General features: G+C 48.0%; 1 protein-coding gene across 4 annotated transcripts in view; it reads right to left on the bottom strand.

Moving 5' to 3' along the window:
- The window catches only part of CRACR2A (calcium release activated channel regulator 2A), a 141,024-nt gene that overhangs the window by 59,288 nt on the left and 54,425 nt on the right, over positions 1–27,311 (bottom strand). For all 4 annotated transcript variants that reach the window (XR_015253871.1, XM_086714287.1, XM_086714288.1 and 1 more), the window contains 4 exons: positions 22,758–23,008; positions 13,734–13,845; positions 12,435–12,618; positions 8,743–8,889 (listed from right to left, as the gene is read on the bottom strand). Coding sequence is in view for 3 of the 4 variants with exons in the window: in XM_086714287.1 (XP_086570413.1) it covers positions 8,743–8,889; positions 12,435–12,618; positions 13,734–13,845; positions 22,758–22,973 (659 nt within the window). In the remaining variant the exon portion in view is untranslated. The remainder of the gene's footprint in view (positions 1–8,742; positions 8,890–12,434; positions 12,619–13,733; positions 13,846–22,757; positions 23,009–27,311) is intronic.

Genomic DNA, 27,311 nt, shown 5'->3' with positions numbered 1-27,311 from the left:
CAGTGTTTATTTAATTATCCCCTGTCTGCTATCTGTGCCTAGTCATTTTGAGCTACAGGGGGAGGAGGGACAGAGAATAGGGAGATGAAAGGAAAGGAAGAGAAAGAGACATGAAGTCTCAGTGAGACAGAGAAACAAATGTAGGAAGAAGGCAGCAAAGGAGTCATGAGCACCAATATTTATTCTCGCTTTCTTGCTCTTTCTGTATAATGGCTGGATAGTGCCTCTAGCATATTCCAGTGTAGTCTAAGTTATAATCCCCCTGCTGACAGCTATGGTTGTCTCAGAATTCATTAGAGCCAGAGTAAAAAGGCTGTGGTTCAAATCCTGATTTTGATATCTACAAGCTTTCTGGCCTTGGATAAGTCACATATCCTCAGTGGGCCTGAGGTTTTCTGTATCTGGAAAATCAGATGGTTAATACCTACTTTATAGAGAAGTTGTGAGGTTTAAATAAGATAATGCATGTGGAATTATTTAGCACAATAGGGAGCAGATAGTATGCATTTAATACATTCTAAGTAAATGAGTTCTCTGATTCTCCAGGGGTTTTTGACACCCTTTTGAGAGCTGCTGCTTTCTAATTCCTTCAAATTTCAGCCAAGGGGCAAGTAGAGACTGAAGGGGAATGATGCAGCAACAGGGGTGTGAGAGAATAGGGCAACATCAGGGAACAGAAGACTTGGGGAAGGACAAGACCTGAGGTGGCTCAGGAGAGAAGACAAAGCATGGAAGGAGGGAGACATCAACATTAAGTACTTGTTAAGCTCTTTGTAAAGTAACACTCTAGGTAAAATAATTTAGACTTATGGAATGGGCTCTGTACACCAGGACTTTAGCATCTAAGAACACCAAGTCCGACGCTAACGTGGCATAGAGGAAAGGAACGGAAGAAGAAGCCATATACTGTGGAGCAGACCCCACCCTGCTATGCCTTCCTGGGCTCTGGCTGATAATAACTCTGTGACCAGAGAGCCCTTCCTGGAAGGAAGTGGACAAAGTCCCTTACTCTAGTAGTGTGGAGGATGACAGAGTTCTCTGGGAACAAGTTAAGAGGGGCTGAGTCCAGAAAAGGGAGATTTTCAACTGTGAAGGGAAGAAGCAACAATTATATACTGAGGATACCATAGGGCATGATAGATATGAAAGAACGAGTCCTAGTGAAAGCCAGGATGAAAAGCCCAGGTCCAGCATAGTGGGCCACCCAGGGTGTCTAACTGTAGAAGATGCCCCTTGTCTAAAGGAGGCCCTTAAGCGTGTGTGTGCATATACACATGTGCGTGATATTGAAGATTTAGGGTGGGATGTGGGGGAAGGAAGTAGGGGTGGGGATTATAGTGATTCTCATGTAAGTACAAGGCTTAGGTTCAGAGAGACCTTTACAGATTATTTGCAGGGAATTGGAAGGCGAGATGTAGTTAGCAATTAACTTACCCTGCCAGGTTCCCACAGGGACTGTGAAAATTAATTAACCTTCACAAAGTGATTTGCACACTGAGAGTTAAGGTACCACACTGGAGGAAAGCATTAATACTCAGTACCACTGGGGTTCCAGCTAATGACACACGGGTCAAGGCCTTCCTACTATAGAATACTGCTGGTCAAAATATCTCTTTCCCGTTCCCTCGTTCCTTTTTGCCTGCACTTAGGAACAGAATCCCTTCAGATTTCAGAGGGTCTCAGAAAGTCATCTGGTTAACCTTCTAGATTCTAGGCAGGAGGTGCTGAAATCATTTCAGGAAAAAGGTAGCTTCTTCTTTCCCTAAATGGTGTAGTCTTGACCTTGGACAAATGGCATTTTTCTACACTTTCAATAAATTTCAAAAGCTTGAACTCAAGGCAGAACTTAGAAATGTCTCTGGCCTTGGAGACTAACCATTCTGATTTCACGTGTCTCCATGTGGGCAGGCAGTGGTCTGATCAGTATGTCTCTTAGTTTGCACAATCTGGTGAAAGGCAGATGTGAAGAGAGGAAGAATCCCCCTCCTCATCATAGACTGAGCTTAACATGAAGAAAATGAGGGTCAAAGCAAGGAAGTAACCTGTCTGTGGGCATCTGGATAGTCCAGGTCTGAGTACAGGGGAGAAGCCAGGCCTTGAGTCCCAGTCTCCTGTTCCATCCATGACACCACAGTGTCTTCCCAAGCATCCTGAGTGTCTACACTGGTAACTCCATACATTTGTGCTCAGGATCATCAACAATCCAAGTCCCATCTGGAGTCTTTCGATTGTAGAGTGAGTGTGAACCAGAGTAGGTGCCCCACCAGGGCTGGAGAAGGCCAAGATCACCAGAAGGGCCTGACCCTTTTTCCCATGTCTCCCACCCATCTCCCCCATGTGTACTCAGCACAGAGTGAAGATCCTGGGCCGGAAAATTCTCAAGGAGTCTGCTATTTGCCAGAGAAGAAAATGGAAGCACGTTCAGGCTCAGCCTACTTAGTGGCTGGGATGAGAAAGGTACATGAGGGATTCAGGCTCACCGCTGCCCCCTGCCACCTGCTTCAGGCAGCTGCAGTCTCCAGACAGCAAAGAGAATTCTTACTAGAAAAATCTTCAGAGTCTCTCTCAGTCTCTCTAACTGCCTCCCTCTCTCTGTCTCTGTGTCTGTCTCTGTGTCTGTTTGTCTGTCTCTGTCACACGCGCACACACACACATGACTGGAGTGGAGCTGAATGAGGGGAAAACATCAGAATTTGTACATAATTCTGCAGGCTCTATAATTGCCAATTGGATTTTCAAGATGGATGGTTTCTCCCTAATTAGATTCTCCTGCCTTGTATAAACCAACTTTGCTGCTTTATCCCATCCTATAAAGCAACCCATTCTTGATTAGTCAGGTTTACAAATCATGCCCAGGGTGTACACAGAGCACAAACAGTCCTCACCTTTCAATTTGCTCTCAGATAAAAATGTGCTTCTGCCTCAGATAATAATATACCAATAAAAAACATGTGCCTGACTAAGCCATAGCATCATTACCTAGAGCCCTCACCAAAAACTTATCTTCACCTTAAGAAAGAGACTAAAATCCCAGACTGGAAGGGCACCCTGGATCGTGCTTTTTGCAGACTGATACATTTTGGAAAAATGTAGAGGCTAGAGCAGCATTTTTTCAAAGTGCTGGGGCACCTGAGTGGCTCAGTCGGTTAAGTGTCTGACTCAGGCTTAGGTCATGATCTCACGGTTCGTGGGTTCAAGCCCCATGTCGGGCTCTGTGCTGACAGCTCAGAGCCTGAAGCCTGTTTCAGATTCTATGTCTCCCTCTCTCTCTGCCCCTCCCTTGCTTGCACACGTGCTCTCTCTCTCTCTCTCAAAAATAAAATAAACACTAAAAAAAAAAATTTAAAGTGTGGTGTGTAGCCTGCGTGCATCAGAACCACTGGGATGTATGCTAAGATGAACATTCTTGGTCTCCCTCCCCAAGACATACTGATCTAAACTCTCTGGGGGAGAGACCTAAGAATCTACCTTTAACCAAGATCCTCTTGTAATTCTGAAGGAAGCTAACATTGGAGAACCATGCAGATAAAGTCCTTCACAGATGGAATGTAAGGGCCACACGCCATATATATGCTGCAGTATTTGCTGCCATATCTGGAGGCAAGGCCAAGGAAACAATGACCCCCTCTTCCCCCAGAGACTCTCATGTCCCTGAATCTTCATATCATAGAATCCCAGTTCTCAGGCTTATGTCAGAGCAGCAGGTATCATAGCTGAGACTGTCAGGCTATGAGACACATTCCCTCCTGGTCTGAACACTGTCCCAGAACCCAGGGAAATCACTCTGGACAGAAAGTGCCTAGAGAATGGCTGGGCAGGGGATGCAACTTAAGGGCCCCCATGCCCTCAAGAAGCTGCATGAGGCCTGACTCAGTTGGATGAGAAAGAATGTACAGATGAGGAACTGATTCCAATGTGGCCCTGGTGGGTGCTGACAAGTTTGTCAAAGCCAAGTGTGGTCCACCAGTGATGTGAAATAGGCAGCCTGGGTGGCCTTCCAGGCTACTGAGCTGCAGACAACTGAGTAAGCAGAGCACAGCCACGACCTGCCTTTGATCTAGAAAGCACTTTTCTTCCAAGAGTTCAAAGCACTCTCCAGACACCACCTAATTCATCCTTACCCTCAGCCTCAGGATTAGATCCTGGTAAGGGGCCAATCAAGTCCATGCATCCAGCAGATTCCAACCCTGGTCAAAAGTCAGAATTCCTAAGGATACTTTTTAAATGCAGACGTTGAGCCCCCAACCCAGCCCAAATAAATCAGACTTTCCTGGGTGGGGCCCTAACTTCCACTAGTGATTCTGGCAAAAGGCCTGAATCTATTGTTGCCTCTAGACAGTATCGCTCTCCATCCCCTGGAAAGCTGAAGCTTCACCCCCCCCCCCCGCCCCAGCCGCCCAGGAAAAGGTGATTGGGAAGATGTTTTCCATGGCAAAGCACTTCATAATTCTGATAGTCAGAAGTTCTTCCAAAGCCTAAGCCATATTAATCACGCTAAATGTGAAGTTCTCTGAACTTCTGCGCAGTGGACCAAGGAGCGTGGCTCCATTCGTCTGGCCTCCACTTCCTAAGAGAGATGTGGAGGCTCCTGTAGGTTCTGAAGTTCAACAGGAGAACTGAGCTTTGGCCCCAGGTTTGTGCATTTGACCATGTCCCCACCTTGCCCCATGGGCCGTGGCTTCTTCCCAGTGAACACGCAACAGAGTCGAACATTGTATCAAAGATCTGACTCAAGCTCCACTCCAAGGGACAAGGGGTGAGAGACTGAGTGCTCCCAGACTTGCCTTTTCCCCCTATTCCCAATATACAGATTGTAAAAACAATCCAGGGCAGTGAGGTAAGGAGGGCCCCTGGTCTCCTGACACCAGCTCTCAGGAGCTTTCCCTAGGCGCTCAGGCCAGCTGCACAGCCCTCCCTCCCAGAAGCCAGAGCAGACCTGGTTCACTCACTGCAGCAGAACTGAATCCCTGAGGGACATGACTCAGCCTGGGGAGCTGGGACGGGACCCTCCCCCCACCCCCACCAGTCAGTCCCATGTTCTCTGGGCTCCACAGGAGGGATAAACAAGGTGTGTGGTTTGGAAAAGGAGGAGGAAGCAAAAGCCTCTGCTGCCTATGTCAGCGCTGTCTAGCGTTTCAATGGTACGAATTCTCTGGTTGGCTTTGTTGCAGAATTTTTAAGAGCATGAGCTCGACCTTATCAGTGCGATCATAAACTCCTCAAGATGAGGACTCTGTGTTCTATTTGCCTAACTCAGAGCCTGGCACAGAGTAAGTGCTTGTTAAGGCGAGCTACGAGGACACCCTGTGTCCTGGGTGCCTAGCCTGGGGGGGAGGGGACACACAGTGGCAATGACTTGAGCCATGTCTGGGACAGGCATTCGTTGGCCTTGTGGAGTCAACATGTTATACCCCACACTGAAAAACCAGTTGCGGAGGAGACTGGGAGGGGTTCAGACCGTCCTCAGGATCCCCCCGACTCCAGCCTGAATCGGGCCATTCCGAGAGCTTCCATTCTCCCCCCTCACTGATGCCTGGACATGCCCCTCCCGCACACATCCCCAAACCTCCAAATTCATCTCCTCGATGATGTCTCAGAATCACTTAACCTCACCCTGGGCTATTCGTCACGCCTCCCATTGAAATAGTCTATACATTATCGGGATTTCCTGTTTGCTTGTTTGACAGCTGAGCTGCAAGAGCCCCTGTAGATCAGCTGCTTCAGTCACAACCCAGAAGCCCTGATGTGATCAACCTTTCTGGTTTCTTTAACAGAAGACAAGAGAATAAAAGAGGCTCTAATAGAGAATATCAGAGTACATCACATGCAGGAAGCATGAGCTCCATTTCAGGAAATGTTCAGTTACCCACACACAGAAGTGTACGCGAGTTGCAAAGTCAAATGCATTTCTTCTGGTGACTCACAATCACAAAAAGTGTGAAAAACACCACACCTATTTTCTCAGGTCACCAGGGAGGACACCGACACACAGAGAGATAAAGCAAGCTGCCCAAGGTCACATGTCTGGTCAGTGGCAGTGCCTGGGCAAGAGCTTGGGTTTTTCCTGAGCGATTTTAGTGCTCTGCTCACTACAGCCTGTGGTCTCTGGTTCTGCACCCAGAGAACACCCCTGAGGTGGGCTAGGGAGCTCCGGGGACCCCTAATCCTACCACAGCTCTCCAGCCAGGAGGGGGCTTCCATCGGCTGACCCAGGGCAGATGCACCTGGCAGGGATAATCCACTGGAACCTTTGGCTGAGCTAGTTTTGCACATGCAGCCAAGAGTGACCTTGGCTTTCATCTCAAGAACTCTTTGTCATTAAATGAGGGCAAAAGCACTAAACGAGGTCACTTTAAGATGAATGTGAGGGCTAACCAGCTCTGAAACAAGTCAAGAGCGCTGGCCTCTCCCTGTGGGAGTGCAGGCCAGCAGAGAAGCATCCTACAGTGAAGATTCCAGGCCATGAGCTGGGTCGCTGCCTGCCCATTCAGGCTGTGACTCCTCTCACCTTCCTTAGAGAAAAGAGCACCCTCTTCTCTGGGAGGCACCACCTGACTTTTTCTGTGGCTCCTCAGGGTGAGCAACGCTGGGGTCAGAGGAAAGTGGGGTTGCAGGGAGAGTCAGAAACTAAAACAGCCCCTTATTTTACTGGTGAGAAAACCATAGCTCAGAGAGACCAAAAGATTTGAGCAAGGTCACAGAGCTAGCTGGTTGGAGAGCCACACATAACTTCAATCCAGAGCTCCTGATTCCCAGCTCCCCGCTTCTCAGACCCACACACAAAGCATCTGGGTATCTTGTTACAATGCAGAATCAGTAGGGCTGGGGTGAGACCTGAGGTTCTGCATCCCAAAGAAAGTTCTAGGTGATGCCAATGCTACTGGCTGTATACCATGTTGTCTGGAAGGGTAAAGGGATCTTTAAACCTCACCACTGGTCATATCCAGGCTCAAACTCTTCACTTTAACCAGGCAAATCCTCTAATACTGACAAACATACTTATTTAAAATGGTAAGTATTATTATTTTAACATCCTTTGAATACTTATTATGTGCCAGTATTTTATTATCATCCCTATCTTACACATAAGGAAGCTGAGACTCAGAGAGGTTAAGTAACTTAGCCTGAGTCACACAGCTATTAAGGAGCAAAGCCAAGATGCAAACTCAGATCTGCCTGAGTCACAACTTAATCAGCTAAAAACTATATAGAAGTATACTCTCAATCCTTCTTTTCTCTGAGCCTTGGGGCCTCTGCCCAGAATATTCATAACACTCCTCCAGCCAAACTGTGCTTTCCCCGGTATTATTTGGCCACAATTTTTTCATAACTCAGGCTCTTAAAGGTCCTTTTTTCCAGACCTGTGTATACCCGGTGGACCCCAACAAGTAATTTTTAGAGTTGATCTGGGGGTGACACAAGATGCGAAGGAGTTCAGGGCAATGTGTGGACAACTGATCTACACAGTAAGACACAGACATGTGGTGGTCTCTTTCTAAATCAGGGGCTTTGTGTGCTTTCCCCAGGGCCATGTCAGTATAGACTCTGAAGCCCTGCCCCCAGGGCGTGGTGCTGGGCACCAGGAGCTTTGCAAGGAGGGGCCTGTGGTCTGCATTAGGACTGTTGAGGCTGCCCATGCCATAGGAGCGATTTTTGGGCAGGGACAAGAGCATGTGCAGTCACCCGGAGGACCACTTCAGTGCTGCCCAAACCCAGCCCGGTACTTCGGCCACACCTTCAGGATTAGGAACCATTCTTGGTTACACCAGGCTTCACAAAATGTGAGCTCACTGCTGTAACGTACACTTGATGAGTAGGGACAAGTGTGGTACCCCAATGGCACACCATTCTCACAGGTGGATGAGCATTTATGTGGCCCCACGGCTGTGGCACAAGGCTGACTCAGGTTGGCTTCAGGTTCATGCTGGGATGCTTTCTCCAAGCAAAGGGGGAGCACTAGAAACCACTAGTTACTGCAGAGGCCCTGGTGGCCAGGAGATGGCAGGAGAGACGTGAGGGTGTGATGTTCCCGACAGTGGTCAGGATGGTACTCAGTGGGACCAAGGGCAGGTCTAGAGCTGGGGGGGGGGGGGGGTGGCAGGGAGAGCCGGGCTGTGGAACCCTCCCTGTGCAGTCTCAGGGGCCAGGCTATCTCACCCTGAATGCTGGCCCTGCCACTTACAAGTTGTATGTCCTGGGGCCTGTCATTCACCTTTCAGTACCTCGATTTCCATATCTATAAAGTGTGAGTAACAGTGAATAGTCCAGGGGGCACCTGGGTGGCTCAGTCAGTTAAGCATCTGACTCTTGATTTCGGCTCAGGCCATGATGTCACAGTTTGTGGGATCGAGCCCTGTGTGGGGCTCTGTGCTGACAGCGAGGAGCCTGCTTAGAATTCTCTCTCTCCCTGTCTCTCTGCCCCCCCCCTGCTCTCTCAGTCTCCACCCCTCCCCCAGTCACTTATGCTCTCTGTCTCTCAAAATAAATAAATGCACTTGAAAAAAATACAGTGAATGGTCCAAATGAGGTGGTGTGCATATTTAGAATAGTGCCTAGCATATGTTGAGGGCCTGATAAAAGTGAGCAAGGGCTTGACAGTATCTATATATCACGGCCGCCATAGGGCCCGGGCCCCACTCTGGCAGACAGTGACAAGGAGGCTTCATGGAATATGAGAAAGCGCACCTTCTGCTTCTGTTTGCCACACATAGGAACAGAGAATGGCTGAGGCTGGGTACTCACTTTTTCAGGGCGCACTCCAGTTCATTCTTCTCTTCATGAGCTTCCTGGAGCTGAGAGAAGGTCCTGGTCAGGAAGTCCTCGAAGTTGGACAGTAAGTGAGGCTCGTCCTTCTTCAGCTGCAGCCAGACTTGCTTGATATCACTTTCACTGCGACAGAAAGGGGGACACTGATGTCAGAGCATGCAAACACTGAGCTTCCCAGATGTGAAAGTGACAGCCAGAACACCGTTGTCATGATCATGACAGGAGTGGCTAGCATGTATTGAGTGCCTCCTGTATGCTAGGTACTCTATGTACATCGGCCTATTTGACCCTCACAGTAACCTACCAGGCTGGTGCTCTACTACCCCCGGAAGAGGGTGAGGTGAGCTGTCTCAGATCACTCAGCTGCTGAATGACAGGGTCAAGAGTCAAACTCAGGCTGTCTGGCTTCTGTCCTCGCCTCCTTAACCGCACCCTCCACTGCTTCCACGCTCTGGTTTCCCCAGGGGCTGGTGGTGCTGACTGTGCAAGGCCACGTGCTGGGAGCATCTCAGAATGTCAGGAAGAAGAGAGAGGACAGGAGCCTGGTGCATGTGAGGACAAACGCCATGGAGCTAAAGGAGAGAGCCTGTCGCCCCAGGAAGGATGGTCCTCACAGCTGAGAGGTAAAGACATGCCATCTGATGGATGGCAGAAAGCAATTGTCACTGCGGGGAATGGAGGAGAATATGCAGCACCCCACTGGGGCCTGGTGGCACCAGGAATGAGTGACAGGAGAAAGGAAGGGAAGGTGCAAATCTGCAGGATGTGTGTGCACACAGGGCAAGACAAGTAGAAAGTTGGCAGGGACGCGGGCAGGCAGAGAGATAAAGACACAGAGTGACATGTCCAGAGCCACTGCCACCCCAATGCCCCTGGCTAAGAGGCACACAGGGCAGGTGTGCACTGGAGAGCAGGAGAGACTCACAGGGCCACACTGATCAGTGACGGGAGGACGGAGGCAGTGGCGCACCCCGCGGACCATGCTCTCCCTCTCTGGAGAAACAGCCGACCATCAAACTGAGCCAGAACAGCGGTCCAACCTGTAACCCATGAAATTCTAAAACCACCATGATCTGAGGGGAGCTACAACCAGGAACCCTCAGGATAAAGAATAAGATCCTTTGTTCTTGTGTAACAAGTGCTATATTTGAGAAGCTTGCCTGAGAAGTGACATTTGAAGGGTGCCTGGGTGGCTCAGTTAGCGAAGAATCTGACTTTGGCTCAGGTCATGATCTCGTGGCTCATGGGTTCAAGCCCTGCGTCAGGCTCTGTGCTGACAGCTTAGAGCCTGGAGCTGGCTATGGATTCTGTCTCCCTCTCTCTCTGCCCCTCCCCTGCTCACACTCTCTCTCTCAAAAATAAATAAACATTAAATTTTTTTAGTGTTTAAAAAACAAGTGACATTTGACAGTGCATGTTAGCCATGTGCCTGGGGCACAGATATGGGACAGCCAATCGGCTAGAGCCTCCAGTAAGATTTGCAGACCCACACGATCCTCTTCCAAAGCTCTTTGAACCACTTACTCATGGCCACATCACTCCCTTCCAGATTTCTGGAGAAGGGACAAATCTGTCAATTCTTGATGAAAAATAAGCCAAGGCCCTTAAACTGCCAAATCACTCAGCCAAGTGGACAACTGTGAAAAGCTGGGAGTCCAGACGTCCAGCCTACTGATTCTGCTCCTGGTGGAAGGGGCCAGGGGTGCAGGGCTAGAAGAGACCCTGGGAGGTCAGCTGACCCATCTGCCTGCTTCCAGAACAACACACAAGCTATTCTGGAGCGTGAAATCTTGGAAGACCTCTGAAGTCTTCACAGCCTCCTCTGTTTCCTCATCTGGGGCCCCGTGGTCTTGACACCCCCCTCATGCAGCAACACGAGCCTTCTGCCTTTTGTTTAGCTTCCACGGGGATGGAAGGTGCTGGCCACCGTCTTCTACATATCAATGTCTGCGACCACTGTGGAAACCCTCCCTTGAGCCTTTCCAGGATGCCTCATGCTGGCTCAGTTCTGCATTGGCCTCTAACACGAGCCCTTGGGGTAACATTGGGTAGACTGGTTTGAGAGCCTGGCCAGGAAGGGGGCTTCCCCAGAAGGAATGGGTGGATGGAGAAGTGCCTCTCTTTCATGACGGTTCCTCGGCTCACCCACACCACCCTCCTCCCCCCCGCCAGGAAGAGGCTTCACAGGGTCACTGGCAGTGGTCGCTGTGCCTCTTACCCCTAGAGGATCTGAGTCTGGTCTCTGTCTCATGCACTTCCCACCCACCTGCACACCCACGTGCCCCAGCCGACGCCCAGAAGATCTGCCCCTGATGCTGCCCCTGCTGCTGGGGTCAAACATGCTTCCCCACCCCTGCCAAGCCTCTCACCAGGATCTCTCCTAGGCTTTTGCCAGCCTTTCTCAACTCTGACACAGTCTATCAAATCATTTGCTCAAAATTCCACAGAGCTGCAGATCTTTTTTCTGGCCTGTGTGTTGTGTGCAGACCACTCCTTTCCTGCTTCCTCTTTATCATTCTCAATCCCAGTTCCTTCTCCTCCCAAGCCTGGGACACATCAGCTCCAATCATTAGGCCATTTTTACTCCCGGAACACATAGCCAACCCAGGACCGAGGGGACCCAGAAACGGAAAGGCAAAATGCAATGGGAAAAGGGAGAAGAAAGTTATTCCACGTTTTTCAGGCCACTGGTTTCCACCAGCTACATCACATTTTATTTTATTTTATTTTATTTTATTTTATTTTATTTTATTTTATTTTATTTTATTTTAATTATTTTATCCTATTTTTATCTCATTTCATTTTTTTTTTAAGTTTATTTATTTGAGACAGAGCATGAGCAGGGGAGGGGCAGAGAGAGAGGGAGACAGAATCTGAAGCAGGCTCCAGGCTCTGAGCTGTCAGCACAGAGCCCAACATGGGGCTCATGAGATCATGACCTGAGCTGAAATTGGCCGCCCAACCAACTGAGCTACCCAGGCGGGCCCACTGCATTTCATTTTAAATGTCAGGGCTTAGATAAATTTTTGGGGGAAAATGGGGGATTATGTTTTATTTGAAGTTCCAGCCATCTGAAATTTTCAGCCGAGCTATTGATTATCCAAGTAGTGGGTTGGTACAAATGGGTTCACTTCCTGCCTCAGTTTCCTGATGGTTAGGTTCGGCTCAGGGATACAGTGTGCAAATGCTTGCACGTAAGGTACCTTTGGCAGGAGCACAGCACTGTGGGGCTGGCTGCGATGCCCTGCAGCCCTTGAGACCCAGGGCTGGCTTTGGGGGAGGTGGAAATACTGGCAGGCTGGTGGTGACCGGAAGCCTCAGCAAAACACACTGAGAAACCCTCCAGGCCCGGCACGCCCCGTGCTGCACAGCACTCCTCATGGAACCAAGGACCATGCTGACGACGTAGGGTAGAAGTGAGGAGAGTGGGAGAAGAGGGGCCTAGCAGTGTTTCCCATGAGACAGTGTAACAGCAGACACAGAGCCCCTGGTCCATGGCGCACAGACAGGGGTCTGCCAAGGGCAGGCGGTACGGAACAAGCCTCCTCGCTGGCAGCCCAGCACCTGGGGCCTGGCTGAGTGCTTAACAAACTTTAATGGTGCACAGGGCAGACGAAGGGGCTGCTCCTAGGCTGGGCTCCATTCCCCAAATCACTGTCATCACTTACTCCTCGGAAACCTTCTGGGCTCCAAGTTTGTCCATCAGTGTTTGGAACTGAGTCTCCTCATCTTCATCCGTGCCGCCCGCATGTTCTTCCCCTCTGGACTGATATACCTTCTCTTCCTGGAGCCGTTCAACCTGCTCGCCTGCATCTTCCTGACCTGGCTTATTCTGGCTGAAGAAGAAGTGGCCTATAGGATGCACAGCACAAGGATCTGAATTAGGCAATATGCACCTGGGAAGACCTTATAATTCTTAGTTGCCAGGAATCGTTTGGGGCTCCTCTGAGGGAAGAAAAAGGGAAACCCCCTCCAGCAAACATTCTTGGACACCAGCTCCTGGATTTGGGGTCTTCCCGTCTTCCATGACATTCTGAGTGAGCTGCTACAACCTGGGAAAGGCAGAATGGATGACAGGACTGTGGCACCTTTGTGGCTCTCTGGCTTAGAGCTCATCTCTTCATTGGGTTCTTCTCTAAACAACAAGAGCCTCCCCTCCATCCACCTCCAGCAGGCTGACTGTGCTCCATATTACCATCTAGTCACTTCCCCCAGTGGCATCACTGAACTTCACATTTACAAGCAACATAACAGTTTTGGTGCACGTTCTCCATACTCATACTGTCTGTAATATACAGCAACCTGTCTTATGCTCCCAAGGCAGTTAGAAGCTCCTAGAGGTCAGGAAAGGCCTCAGATACTTCTAAACAAACTATATGGCACCTTATATGAGGCAGATGTGTGGTAAGACCTGCCTGCTGCCCAGTACTTGCTCTGATAAGTATCTGACCAGTATCTTATCTGATGGGATTTCTGGTTTCTTTATCTTGTTCATGAATCTCTGTCCTCCTTCCTCCTGGGTACTTTGAGAACCCTCTAGAAATTCCTCTGATAGCTGGTTCCCCTCACCCGGGAAGACTCAGCCAGACCCAGGCTGAAATGAGCCATGCAGCCATCCCACTTTGTTGTGAACTGGTGTCACAGAAAGGAAAGGAGACAAGGAGAGGCTGGAAATCTCATCTCGGCTCCCCTCTTACGTCAAGCCTTCTGTCCAAGCTCCCTTGCATTCCCCTTGTCCTTCTCAGGTGGGAGGGGATCTGACAGAGACAGTGCAGTGGGCACTGAGAGAACAGTGGTGTGGACAGCTGGTGCGGACACCAGAAAAGAGGCCCAAATAATCTGGAGCCTGGAAACTTCAGGAGGACAGGGAAGCTTGTGCTACACAGACCCATGGGTGTGGTGTGGGAGGAGGCATGCACCTTACATAGCTTTATGTAGCTGGGGCCCCGGCATCCATCAGAACTTACTAAATCCAGTGGTGAATTCCTCTGGCGTCAGAAAGCCATTGCCATCAGCATCCAGGGCGTCAAACACATGCTCCAGTTCCTCCAGGCTGAGTGGTAACTCCTCATGGAGCCTCTGAAAACAATCCAGATGGCACTGGTTAACACTCGGATCGTCACACAGGGCTGCCCTGGGAAGGCAGAGCTTTCTGCCAGAAATGTCCAGAGTGGGCCCTGGCCTACAAAAGACCCCATTACCATCCATCCTTCTCCTCCTTTGAATGTTACAACATTGACTATTTATTGGGTGCCTCCTAATGTGCTAGGCAATTTGCTAGGCGATCCATAAATAATAAATAATAAATAAATAAAATATTTATCAATATTTTTATAAACATGTATATTTGTACTGAATTCTCATGGCAGCCCTCTAGGTGGGCATTATTATCTCCATTTTACAGGTTAAAGTTACCTGCCCAAAGGTCACCTAGCCAGTAAATAACAATGAGTAGTCAAATCCGGGGTCTGACTCCAAAACTGGCCCTCTTCACAGCCACAAAGGACCAGAACTGTACTGGACTGAATCCTGTGGGAGGATCACAGCCATGGAACATGGTGTTGTCAAGTTGAATGAGACTGTGAACATAAAGAACATGGCACAATGCCTGGCCCAGAGAAAGCATTTGGTAAAAGGTAGTAGGAAGTGGGGGGGGGGGGGGAGAGAGAAAGAGAGAGAGAGAATGAGAGTGATGGATCCACTGACCCACCAAGGCCCAGCAAGTGAATGGCAGAGCCAGGTTTCATGTCTAGTCCTTCCTGGTCTCCTCAGGCCCCTGTCCTCTGCCCTGGTACCTCCTCTACTGAGATGCAGGTATGGGTCACACCCTCAGGAGCCTTCCTGATGGAGGCCACCCACGTCCCAGGGCCCCGGCACCACATTTGTAAGTTTTGGCGGACACACATTTTGGTCCTTCAGCTCTGCGGGGGAAGCTGGATAAGCCCCCTTCTTCTGAGTGACCCCCACCCATCACACCAGGCTGTGCCCCACTTCTGCCCCCTACTGGCTGCCAACCAAAAAGATGTTAACTGTCACTGGCTTAAGGTGTCATTCCCCCAGGAGCATTTGTGTTCTAAGGGAGAATTGGACAAGATGGTGTGCAAGGAAGTTACATATAAGCACTGAACCTGAGCCCTGGCCTGGCTAGGGTCACAGAGGATGGGAGGGCAGGGACCAGCCCAAGGGATGAGGAGCAAGTGGCTGAGCTCCTGATGCTTCCCTCCGGCCTTCTGCCTGATGTGCAGTGGCCCCAGGCCAAGGCTAATTTGCATAGTTGAAGCAAGCGTAGTCTTATACCCTAATAATCTAAGTCTCCAAACAAGGACTCCCCAAGGGAGTTCATTATAGCCCAGCTGCCCCTCCCCTTCCTCCCCGTTACCCAAGGGACAGGTGCACAAAATCGCCAGTATGCAAGTGACTGACAGCTGAAGACAATGAACACAGGGCTGTAGGAAGGAAGGTATATACCCCTCTGAACAATGAAAATGAGCCGGCAGGTGTGAAAGCCCATAACACAACTTGCGAGAACATTTGGCTTGATCCTATGGCAATCTTCTAGCTGATAAGCCATAAAGTTTAATTTGGCAGGTACTGCATTAAGGCAGACTGTGATGCATTACAAAGTGGAAAGACAGGATGATGTGGAAGCCATTTAGGAGAACTGAATTAAATATGAATGAGTTTTTTAGAAAGCAAGGGGAGTGAGCGTTTGTGCAGAGTCTAGAAGCGCATCTGCTCAGCACAGAGCAGAATCTCTGGCTTATCAACATCCATAAACCAGCTGTCTCAAAAGCCACAGTAAGAGTATGCGGGGTGAGGAGTGAGTCAATTTTGCAAGCAGGAAGTTTTATTAGCCCCATTTGAAACCAAAGGCATCACACGGGAGGTAGGGTGAAAACCCTTGCAAGTCTGGCCCTCTCCTTGGGGTAATCCTTCCTCCTTCCCACCATCACCATCAGCCTAGGATTGCTGGATCTGATCAGTGACGTGCCTCACATAGGACTGGAGCTACAAATGGGCTGCAAGAGGTCTGCCGACATTGGTGTGACCCTCAATTTGCCTTTCACTGAAGCCACCCCCACACGTGGGTACCTTTTCTCTCGAGGACGTGAACTGGGAAAAGCTGTTGAATATACACCACCTTAGGCTCTATTCCTGAATCTAACACAAATCCCTCCATCACCTAATCTCAGCCTCTCTTGTCTACAACTCAGGCTGGTTTCCTCTTTCTGCTGTCCGTGAACCTGGAGAAAGTGATATTAGATCTTCCAAGTAGTTCTTGCTCCTCCTGTCCTGGCAAATTAGTACTGAGTGCTTCTTCAGCCTTCTCTGCACGCTGCACCATGCCAGATTCTTGACCCTCTCTTTGTTGGCCCTACTGGAAAAATTCTTTAGTCTCAATCACCATAATCACCTCTTATGTATCTTTGTTCTCAGGGCCTGCAGAGACATGTGAAACCAACTCATTCTGGTCTTGTTTCCTGGGCACCTGGTGCTGTCTACATTTTCAGCCAAGTGAGGTAAGCAGAGCAAAGAGGGACAGGATTATTCATTCCACTGATCGGAAAGCCTGCAAGGCTCTAGATTTGCCTAAAGTCACAGTGGAGACCAGCACTGGGATTAAAGAGCTGATTTCTCATTTGGGGCTTCAGCTATAGTCAAAGTGTCCTCTGCTGTGCTCTTTCTAGAATTCCGTACTCAGCATTACCATGCCCTGCCTACCCACCTACCACCAAAAGTCTCTCTTGCCAGCAGCACCACATACTAGCCTTCCAGAGATCCTGTTTTTCACTTGTACTTCCATCTGGGAGGGCAGACGGGGGAGGGAGGAGGAATGGGGAGGAAGTCAGCTCACCCAATTCATGCTGCTGCTCTGTAAAACTCTGCAGCTCCTTCAAAGCCAGCCTCCCTCCACTGCCTTAAGTTAGCTCTGAACTCCTGTTTCATTCAGGCTCTGCAGCCCCTGGGGCAGGGCCAGGCTGTGCCTTCCCCTGAACACATTGCCTTCTTTTATCAGCTTGTAGTTATATACTGATAGACGCAATCAGTTGATGAATGTCTGCTCCTTCAGTGGACTAGGAGATCTGAGCCAGGGATTCTGTTCGTTTTTACTCACTATCGTGTTCTCAGGTAGCCCCATGCTGACCAACATGGAGTATTCAGATACTTGTTGAATGAATGAATGAATGAACGGCTAAGGGTGATGGCAAGAGACGCTGAACTCCTATCTAGGGAGCACTGGTCTGGACCTCTCATACTCCCAGTCCTGGCCAGCACTACTGCAGATTCTCAGCAAGGTCTTACAAACTGGACATTTTCCAAGACCAGGAATAGGAAGCAATTCTGCAGCAGCAGTGTAAAGGCCTGGGGCTCCCAAAACCATGGAAAAATGCCATCGTCTTCTACACTCTAGCCAGACCCCTCTATCTTCCTGGTCACCAGTCCAGTAACATGCCTCACACAGCTTAAAATGAATGGGTGCACAGCTTCAAACATGTCTGAGGAAAACTTATTAAAGAGAAAACCAGAAGAGATCCATCTTTATGGACAGAATTAAAGTCTCCCTTCTTCTGGGGCTTCTGCAGCATTCTGTTCAGACCTCTCTATTCCAGCACCAAAAACTCTCTTCCCTGTATCATAACTCAGCTACTCCAAACATCTTTATAAGGAGAATTCAAGGTCTGAGATGTGAGATTACCTTTATTCTGCTTTATGTTTTCACGTGCTTGTTTTGGGCTGAGTGTTTGGTATAGCCTAGGGTTTCTCAACCTTGGCACTACTGAAATCTTGGCATGGTTAATTCTTTGTTGGGTGACGAAGAGGGCACCATCCTGTGCCTTATAGGGTATGTAGCAGCATCCCTGACAATACCTAGTAGGTGCCAGTAACATCCCCCCGTCTAGTTTCCATCGAAAATGTTTCCAGACATCACCGAACGTCCTCTAAGAAGCAAAATTGCCCCACTCATGTAGACTGGGCACACACAACAATAGCACCATCTGGATATGAGTGGAAGGCCCCCTCTTTAGCAGGTATGCCTTTTCTTTGTCCCCGAGGAGGGACAGATGAGCACTTAAAGTCATAGTATGATGGTTTGGCTGGAAAATAGTACTGTGGCTCCTCAGAAAATTCAGAAACAGAACTACTGTATGGTCCAGCAATTTTCCTTCTGCACATATACCCCGAAGAATTGAAAGCAGGGACTCAGAGTATTTGCGCCCCCCTGTTCACAACAGCATCAGTCTCACACGAGGGTGTGAAGCAACCCAGGTGTCCGTCGATGAGCGAATGGATAAACAACCTGTAGTGCACAGGTACGATAAAATATTATCCAACCTTAAAAAGGCAGAAAATTCTGACACCTGTGACAACACGGATGAACCCTGAAGGCATTATGCCAAGTGAAACAAACCAGTCATAAAAGGAAAGACACCTGTGATCTGCTGATAGGAGGAACTTAGAGTAGTCAAATTCAAGAAGACAGAAAGCAGAATGGTGGTTGCCAGGGACTGTGGGGAGGAGGAGTCCATGGAAGTTAGTGTTTAATGGGTACAGCGTTTCCATTTTGGAAGATGCAAACAGTTCTAAAGATGGCAGTGGGGATGGTTGCACAACATGAAGGTACTCAATGCTGTTGAGCTGTACACGTACAAATGGTTAAGACAGTAAACTGTATGTTATGTGTATTTTGCCACAATTTTTAAAAATCACACTGTGGAGGACATATAGGGTACAAACCCCCAACCCCTGCTCCCAACACACACACACACACACACACACACACACACACACACAAAGTGTATTTATGGAGAGATTTCCAGGTCCCAGTCTCAGGGCCAAGAGCTCTACATGCATACGCACATTTAATTCTTCTCTAACCCTGGGAGGTACTATAAATAATTCACAGATGAGGAACTATCGCCTAGAGGGTTTAAGAGGCTCACACAAACTCACATGCTATTAAGTTGCAGATTCAGGGCTAAAACTCAGTGCAATTTGCTATAAAAATCTTAGAGAGTCCAAAGTTAACCTAAACCAGGAATCAGCTAACTTTTTCTGTAGAAGACTAGGAAATACATATTTCAGGCTGGGCGGGCCTTTTGGTCTTTGTCACAGCTACTCAATCCTGCCACAAACATGAAGGCTGCCATGGGCAAGTTGTAAATGAATGAGCACAGCTGTGTTCCAACAAAACTTTACTCACACAAATAGGCAATATTTGGTTTGCCAACTCTTAGATGATTCTTAACAGTGTGGCTAGTCTAGGAACTCTAGGCAGTGTTGGGAGGTAGGTACTTGGCATTGGTAGGTAATCATTTCACTTTGAAAAGTCAAGGAAGCAGGGGTTTTGAGGCTCTAGGTGTCTTCAGAGAGATCTTCTGCCCATACTGGCCCCCTCTCCCTCTCTGGGCTGAAGAAGTCCCTTCACACCCTTCCAGCCTGGCCTTCTCATGTCCCTCTGTCCCTATGAGGCAAGACTGACTTTCACTCGGGGTCCTCAGCCCCATGACTCTGCTTGTCTAGGGGCTGCACCAGACTCTGCCCTGCAAAGCAGTCTTCACTCCAATTCTGCCTGGAGCGATCCCCATGGAACCCAGTTTCCTCATAGAGGAGGGGGTGGGGTCTGAGGGGCCATGGGTGGAGCTGAGGTTTCTCAAACTGCTGCCTACAATCTGTTCACACAGGTTGATTCCAACACCGGCTGTCCCCGCAGTAGAACGTCCACATATGGAGCCCCAGCATAGGACAGCTTGCACCCTTGCCCTCAGTGCAGTCTGCCTCTGGTTCCTCCAGGTTTCTCCAGGGACCCAAAAGGAAAAAACTTCTCCTGGACCCTGCTCCTTTCCTTCTGTGGTCCCTGCTCTCTCAGAGTGGGCTGGCTCCATACTGCTGGGGCTCAGACCCTGCAGCAGTCTCCTTCCCCACCCGCACCCCCCCCACCCCTACCTCTTGGATGGACACAAAGTCTTTCTCACCCACTGAAAATAGTTTTTTGTTCATCAGGACCAAGAAGAATAAGAGCACCAAGGGAGGAGCTTAACTCTCTCTTTTTCCTAAAGGACAGTAAGCCCTGCATGGTCTTGTTCTGACTCTGCTTCTTTACCCACCTCTTCCAGCCCCTGGATCTGCTCTCCCTCGGGTCCATGGCCTCACCTTCCTTGACAATCAGTTCCTGTTGTTGTTGTTGTTGTTGTTTTTTAAATATTTATTTATTTATTTATTTATTTTGAGAGAGTGTGAGAGCACGTGGGAAAGGGGCAGAGAGAGAGAATTCCAAGCAGGCTCTGCACTGTCAGCACTGAGTCAGACACAGGGCTCGATCCCACAAACCGTGAGATCATGACCTGAGTGGAAATCAAGAGTTGGAGGCTTAACCGACTGAGCCGTCCAGGCACCCCTCAGTCCCTGCTTTAAAGGGCCTCTCCTGGTGGCTGAATTTTCGTGTGCATGCATAATCTGAGCTCTTCTTTCAGTTCCCATGAGGCCAGGCTGAGAACCAAAGGTGAGCAAGGTGGTAGTGGTCAAGTTCAAGGAGGTGACCACCAACCAAAGGGGTCACCTGGCAAAGCAGCTCCGTGAGGGAGTGACAAGGAACAGACAGATGTCTGTAGGTTCTGCCCAGGAGAGCCAAAGGGTACGTGGGGCTTCCACAGAGCATCCAGTGTTGATGATGTGTGGATTGCTGTTCTCCACGTATCTCTTTCCAGCCCATCTTCCCCCAGATAGGACCCGAGAAAGCAGCAAAGAGATAGCGCTTAAGTGATGGGCCTTGTTCTTCCTTGATAGCACTTTCGGAGCCTACAGAACTGAAAATTTCAAATGCTTCACTGTCCACAGGTACACAGAAGCTTTGGGAAACAAAGTAGAAATAAAGGCCATGATGTGTAAGTATCCACTAGGTAGGATGTCTGTCCCCTTTTCCTCTTGCCTCGGTCACAATCAAGGACTGAGTAGGAATGTAGCTGAGTTGGTACCTCTGCAACTTGATGGTTATGACTTCATTCCGGGTCAGATACAAATGATTTCTTACAACTTACACTTTGCAGCTTAAATTCACCATGACTCTTCCTCCTTCAGTAAAGTGTGGGCTTCAGTGAAGGTTAATTGGGACACACACACACAGAGAAAGTGCTGAATTGCACCACGCATATGGTCCGGAGCTGACCATCAGTACATGTCAAATTCCCTTTTCTTTCCTTCCAGAAGGGACGATCAAAAGTTAAGTATGCCATTAAAACTACCACCACCAACCACCACAGACCTGTGAAGGACAATAATGAAGTTCACAGACAGGGTTTCCTCAAAGCACACAGAGTCTGGCCTTCCATGGAGAGTAAGACTTGGGTTGAGTTTCAGTGACAGAAATGTACTGGGGAGCCAACTACTGACAACACAGATGGTCTGAGCTCTCTCGTGGGCTAAGCCTGTCCTGTCCTCCGGGTCTCTTCCCTCCATTCGTGCATCTATGGCATGGTGGAAGAGCTCTGGGAAAAGCCTGAAAACACCATCCTGTGGGGCCAGGGAAAGACCCACGGCCTTCACCTGGGTCACATGGCTCATCTCTTTGCAGCTCCCACATGTGAGCCCAGAAGGGGACTGAGCCCCATGAGGGTCTACATTCCACTGCCCAACTTCACTGTATTCTGAAAAGCCAAATTTAAAAAAGAAAGCTTAGGGGCACCTGGGTGGCTCAGTTGGTTGACCGTCCAACTCTTGATTTTGGCTCAGGTCATGATCTCACAGTTCGTGGGATTGAGCCCCGTGTTAGGCTCCATGCTGTCAGTGAGGATTCTCTCTCTCTCTCTCTCTCTCTCTCTCTGCCCCTCCCACATTCGTGCTCTCTCTCAAAATAAATAAATAAAATGAAAAAATAAAAAGAAGAAAACTTGACCATTGCAGGATTTTCTTGCAACAGCACGGCCATGCATCCCTCCCCAAGATGCTCTTGGCTGGAAAGAGCTGGAGAAGGGCTGAGTCCAGCTTGCTCTGGTGGAGCCTGCATCTTGTTTATGTCAGAGGACATCACGGCTGCAACATAACGGACTTAAGTAAGACACTCAGAAGAAGCTTTTGACACGAATGCTGGAAAGGCACTAGACCAGGGGTGGAAAACTATGCCCCAGGGTTATAAATCGGACCCCATCATCTGTTTTTTATGGCTAGTGAACTAAGAGTGGCTTTTACACTTTTATTATTTTTTATTCAAGGATAATTAGCATACCATGTTATATTAGTTTCGGGGGTGAGATATAATGTTAAATGGTTGAAAAAAATCAAAAGAAGACTATTTGGGGACACACAAAAATCATATAAAATTCAAATTTCAGTGTCCACAGAAGTTTCATTTGATCAGAGCCAAGCTCACCTGTGTACATATTGCCTATGTCAGCTCGTGCAGCAGCATGGCATTGAGTGGTTGTGATCGTGTACATGGCCCACAGAGCCTAAAATCCTTATGGTCTGGCCCTTTAAAGAAAGTTTGCTGAGCCCTGCACCAGGCAATGGGGTACACCGGGGTTCTGCAGTATGTCTCTTGGGACCCAGTTATGAGGGGTTGAGTGTGGTTGGGTTTCTGGAGGAGCTCCAGAAATGCCTTCCTCCCTGGTTGTTGCACTTGTCAATGTGTTCCTAAGGCACACACAGCACCACGGCATAGCTCAAAGCTTTATTGTGAAGTAGCAAGCTGGTGCCTTCCCACTCTGTCTCAGAAGGTTCTCCACCATGTCTTACTCAAGTCCTGTATGTTGCTATCACCATTTTCCAAACCTGACAGTTACTGAGTCAGAGAGGGGAAACAATCTGTGAGTCTGACGGCAAGCAAAGGCCAGGAAAGGAATGAACCTAGGAGATCTGGCTCCCAGTAGAGTTGAGGCTGACGCCTCCTTCCAGGGCAGAGTAGATGGCACCTTTACTGCCCCCAGTGGGGCAGGCCCTAACCCAAGAGGGAGAGAGCCATGCCATTTGGCATTCCAGGTGGGCTGGCCTCTTACCTGCATATCCCTCCTGGCGATGAACCCCTTGCCTTCTGTGTCACAGGTCTGAAAGAATTCCTGTGCCTTGCTCAGCATGGCCAGCTCTACCAGTGCCAGCTCCTGGGTCTCCTTACACTCCAGGTTGTCCAGGGGACTCAGGCAGGCCCCGCTTTCCTTTGGACCCTTTCCAGGTCTCTGGGGTCTAGAGACCATTCTCCTGTCAGGGGTAGCCATCCGGGTTTGTCAATTTCTTCAAGTCTTTGCAGAACCTGAACACAGAAGATGAGAGAGACAAGTGGGTGTGGTGTGGATGGAGTGAGGCTGAGAAAGAATGAGAGGGCATTAGAGGGCAGCCATAACTGCTCACCAGTGTGCCTGGCCTCTCTTACCAACCACCTCCTCATTAGCAGAACGGCAAGGGGAAATGTGCTATGATTGCTAATAGATCAGCCAGCCCATTGAAAAAAAAGAAGAAGGGGGAAAAGAAAACAGACATTTCTAGAGTGAAAGAAGGTGGGTAGTGGAAGCCTGAAAATAATTTCTCCCCATTTAAACTAACAGCAACAAAACAGATCCTGACAGACAGACCAGCTACCATTTATTGAGTGTTCACTTGGAGGCAGGCACCATGTCTTGGTCTCTGTATACATTTTCTCATTTATTTCTCACATCCCTCTGAAATAGATATTAGCATCTTCATTTTATCAATGCTCAGAGAGGCTGAGTGACTTGACCAAGGCCACACAGCAAGTTAATGCAAAAACAGATTTAAATCCAAGCTCATCAAACTTGTATTTGACCTTAATCCTACATTGTCCTGACTCTTCAGCGTTTCGAAGGGTGGAGAACTCTCTTCTCTCAGATTCACTGTTTCCTATGCCCTTCACAATCAACAAGTTCTTGGTGAGCTCTTAGCTCATACTGCAGGCCTCTACGGGGCCTGAGAGCATGCAGCGGAAAGCTGATGGAGGAAAGTGTACTGTGTCCTCAAGGAGCTTCCTGCTCTACTGGATTTGCCAGGCCTAGTTTGGTCTCTGGCCAACATAAAATCACAAATTATATGTCCTGATCAGACATTTAAAGCCCCTTATGGATTTTTTTTTTTTTTCAGAGGGTGCACTGTAATGTGATGCTATGGGAGAAGTTATGCAGAAACCAACTTCTAGTCTGGACTCTGTTGCTCCTTAAGTGACCTTGAATAAGTCAGTACCTGTCTGGGTCTCAGTTTCCTCATCTGTGTATTGAGAAGACCGGTCCTATTTTCTTTAAGGCCCCTTCTACCTCTGACAGTCTGTAAGTGTATGATATTTCAACATAATAAATTGTTACTAATAAAAAAATGGATCAATGTGATGAAAGGAAATAGTCATATCCTTGGAGTTTTCTATCTGAAAACTTTTTGGAAGTAAGCTAGGTCTAAATTTTTAAATATTTAAATGTTAAAATACAGATACACACTGTAATGCATTTTGGGGAAATGCAAAAAGTGAAGAAGGAAATACAGATCATATCTCCTACACCATTGTCAGAAAAAAAGGAGGAAAATCACACTATCACCAGGTGGGTTTGTCTGATTATCAGAGCCCAGGGATCTGGCTCAGCTACACCATAACTCCAAAGTAATCTGTGATTTGGGTCAACAATTTCCACCTACCAGATGTGTCAAGAGCTGTGGACCCAGAGCTGGAAGACTACCTCTGGCCTCAGGAATGCACCATGTGTAACAGAGCCTGGACAAAGTAGAGGAGACTTGACATTCTTGCTCCACTTGGACTGGACAATGGGCTCCCACCTGATCCCTTTGACTAGCCCTTCACTCAGGAATCGGGTCTTTCTCTCCATTCCTACACAGTGTGAACTGGCTGTCACCTAATCATAGACAGACTTAACATTTCTATTCTGTCTTCCCCGGAGGGAACTAAAGGCCTTGGTTATAAGTCCCAAGAGAGTAGGGCTGTTTTTGCATGGCTTACGTGTATTGCCCAAAATATCTATCGCAACACTCAGCTTAGGAAGGGCTTTTGGATAATAGAAGTGGTAACATCTGAGCTTCTGTAAATGTACAGCATTAGCAGAACAGTCTGTGTCTTCCTGCTGCCCAGCCAGGACTGTCTCGAGGTCTCTGCCATCCAGTAGCCCCTACCTTATTCCCACCTGCGGTTCCCAGAAGACTGGATGAATAATATCTGTTCTTCCTTGAGGCTTTTCTCTTGCCAGCCCCATAACATACTTCATCCTAATGGAACCTAATCCCTCTATTAGGTAAATTAGGATTCCCATCACACAGATGAGGTAACTAAGTTAGGGAAAGGTTAAACAACTTGGATCAAGGTCTAGTATAGTTAGAGACCCGTTGTACTATACCATATTACTTTCCTAGCATGGCTCCAAGCTATGGACTTGCTCTTGATGGTCTACTTATCCCCAACAGATAATAACCTAAGTCACTTCCCAGAGGCATGTTCATCCTTTTAACATTTATCATTCATTCAATCATTCATTGATTCTTATTTATCAACTACCCAATTAGCAGGCTCTGAGCTAACACTGAAAAATGCAAACATGAATAAGACATGGTCCCTGCTGTTAATGAATGAGTCTCAAATAGTGGGAATTCAGTCATGGTAACTGCTGGTAAGGGAAGGTATTTCAGGTTGGGTCCTTCCTCCATATCCCTCAAAACGGACGACATAGCAATCAACTACTTCTAACCACCTATGTGAGCTAAGTAAGCCCTTGAGCCACTCTGGCCTGGAAATTAGTAGAGATGCTCTCTCAGTTCTAGGCCTGACTTTCTCTGGCTCTCTGCCTTCCCTGACCCATGTCCCAGGTAATGCATGGCATGAGAGAACCAGTCCAATAGTTCTAAAGCAGCCAGCTATGAGCAACTAGCAGATAGGCACCATGTCTTATTTGATTTTAACCATAGTTCCTATCCCAGAATATGGTACACAGTAAGTGCATATTGATTGATTCTTAAATGAAGGAAGAACAATTTTTTTGCTGCATCCTTTGCAGGGAGGCCTAAAAACATTTGTGTTTCAATCAGATAGCTCTCTGTGTGGGATTTTTATCTCATAAAGAACAAATTCAGATTTCCGTTTCCAGAAAAGATGGAGTAACAGGGACTGGGTTTGCTTTCCCAGCTAAAATAATTTTTTAAAAAATCCAAACAAAATATATTTTTGAAAATTCTTGGGGCGCCTGGGTGGCTCAGTCAGTTGAGCGTCCGACTTCGGCTCAGGTCATGATCTCGCAGTCCGTGAGTTCGAGCCCCGCGTCGGGCTCTGTGCTGACAGCTCAGAGCCTGGAGCCTGTTTCAGATTCTGTGTCTCCCTCTCTCTCCGACCCTCCCCCGTTCATGCTCTGTCTCTCTCTGTCTCAAAAATAAATAAACATTAAAAAAAAATTAAAAAAAAAAAAGAAAATTCTTTCTAAGACACTAGACATCAGTCAATGAAGGACAGTGATCCTTCAGCATGGCCAGGTTAGGGTGAGCTGAATGAGGCCCCTAAAGTGCAAAATTAAAGGAGGAATTTACTCTCAGGTACTAGCCCTGTACTTGCACAACTCTGAAAGTGAGTGCCTGCTTTTTTGAAACAAATTTTTAATGCTTATTTATTTTTGAGAGACAGAGAGACAGAGAGACAGAGTGCGAGCAGGGGAAGGGCAGAGAGAAGGAGGGAGAGACACAGAATCTGAAGCAGGCTCCAGACTCTGAGCTGTCAGTACAGAACCCGACGCGGGGCTCAAACCCACAGACTGTGAGATCATGACCTAAGACGAAGTCAGACGCTTAACCGACAGAGCCAGAGCCACCCAGGCGCCCCAAAAGTGAGTGTCTTCTTAAGGAAGAGGCGCCTAAGGTACAATATTCAAAGAGAAATCCATTCTGAAAACTGTGCATTAGAGAGTAATTACTTTCTAAATTTTGCACCCTAGGGACCTTACTCACCTCACTCTAGCCCAAAGCCTGTTCCTGACAGAAACAAACGAAACGAGCCCTATTATTGCATAAAGAGTTTTTAGGCCATGACACAGGAAGGGGGAAATCCAGGCAGGGACTGGCAGAGTCTCCAAGTTGAGGAAACCCAACTGTATGCTGCCTATAAGAAGTATAAACTTTATGACACAAATAGGTTAAAAGTAAAAGGTTGGCAAAATATATACCATGTTAACACTAGTCAAGAAAGAGCTGCATATTAATATTAGGCAAAGTTGATTCTACAAGGAAGAATATTAATGAGAATAAAGAAAGTAATTCATAGTGATAAAGAAGTAAATTCATCAATAAGATAGTAATAATCCTAAATACTTCTGTACCTAATAACAAGGCTTTAAAATGCATGAAGCAAAAACTGATACAACTGTAAGGAGAAATAGACAAATCCACAATCATATTCAAAGATTTTCATATCCCTCTATCAATAGTTAATAAAACAAGTAGACTGAAATCAGTAAAGATACAGAAAACATGAACAACACTGTCAACTATCTCGACCTAACTGACATTTATAGAATACTCAACAAAGGGTTAATATACTTTCTTTTCAAGTGCACATGGGATATGTG

This window comes from Puma concolor, chromosome B4 (assembly GCF_028749965.1).
Source record: "Puma concolor isolate L17-30 chromosome B4, mPumCon1.1.hap2, whole genome shotgun sequence".
In the NCBI taxonomy this organism is placed as follows: Eukaryota; Metazoa; Chordata; class Mammalia; order Carnivora; family Felidae; genus Puma; species Puma concolor.
The sequence above is the reverse complement of the archived record's forward strand: the minus strand, read 5'-3'. Positions and strand labels throughout refer to the sequence as shown.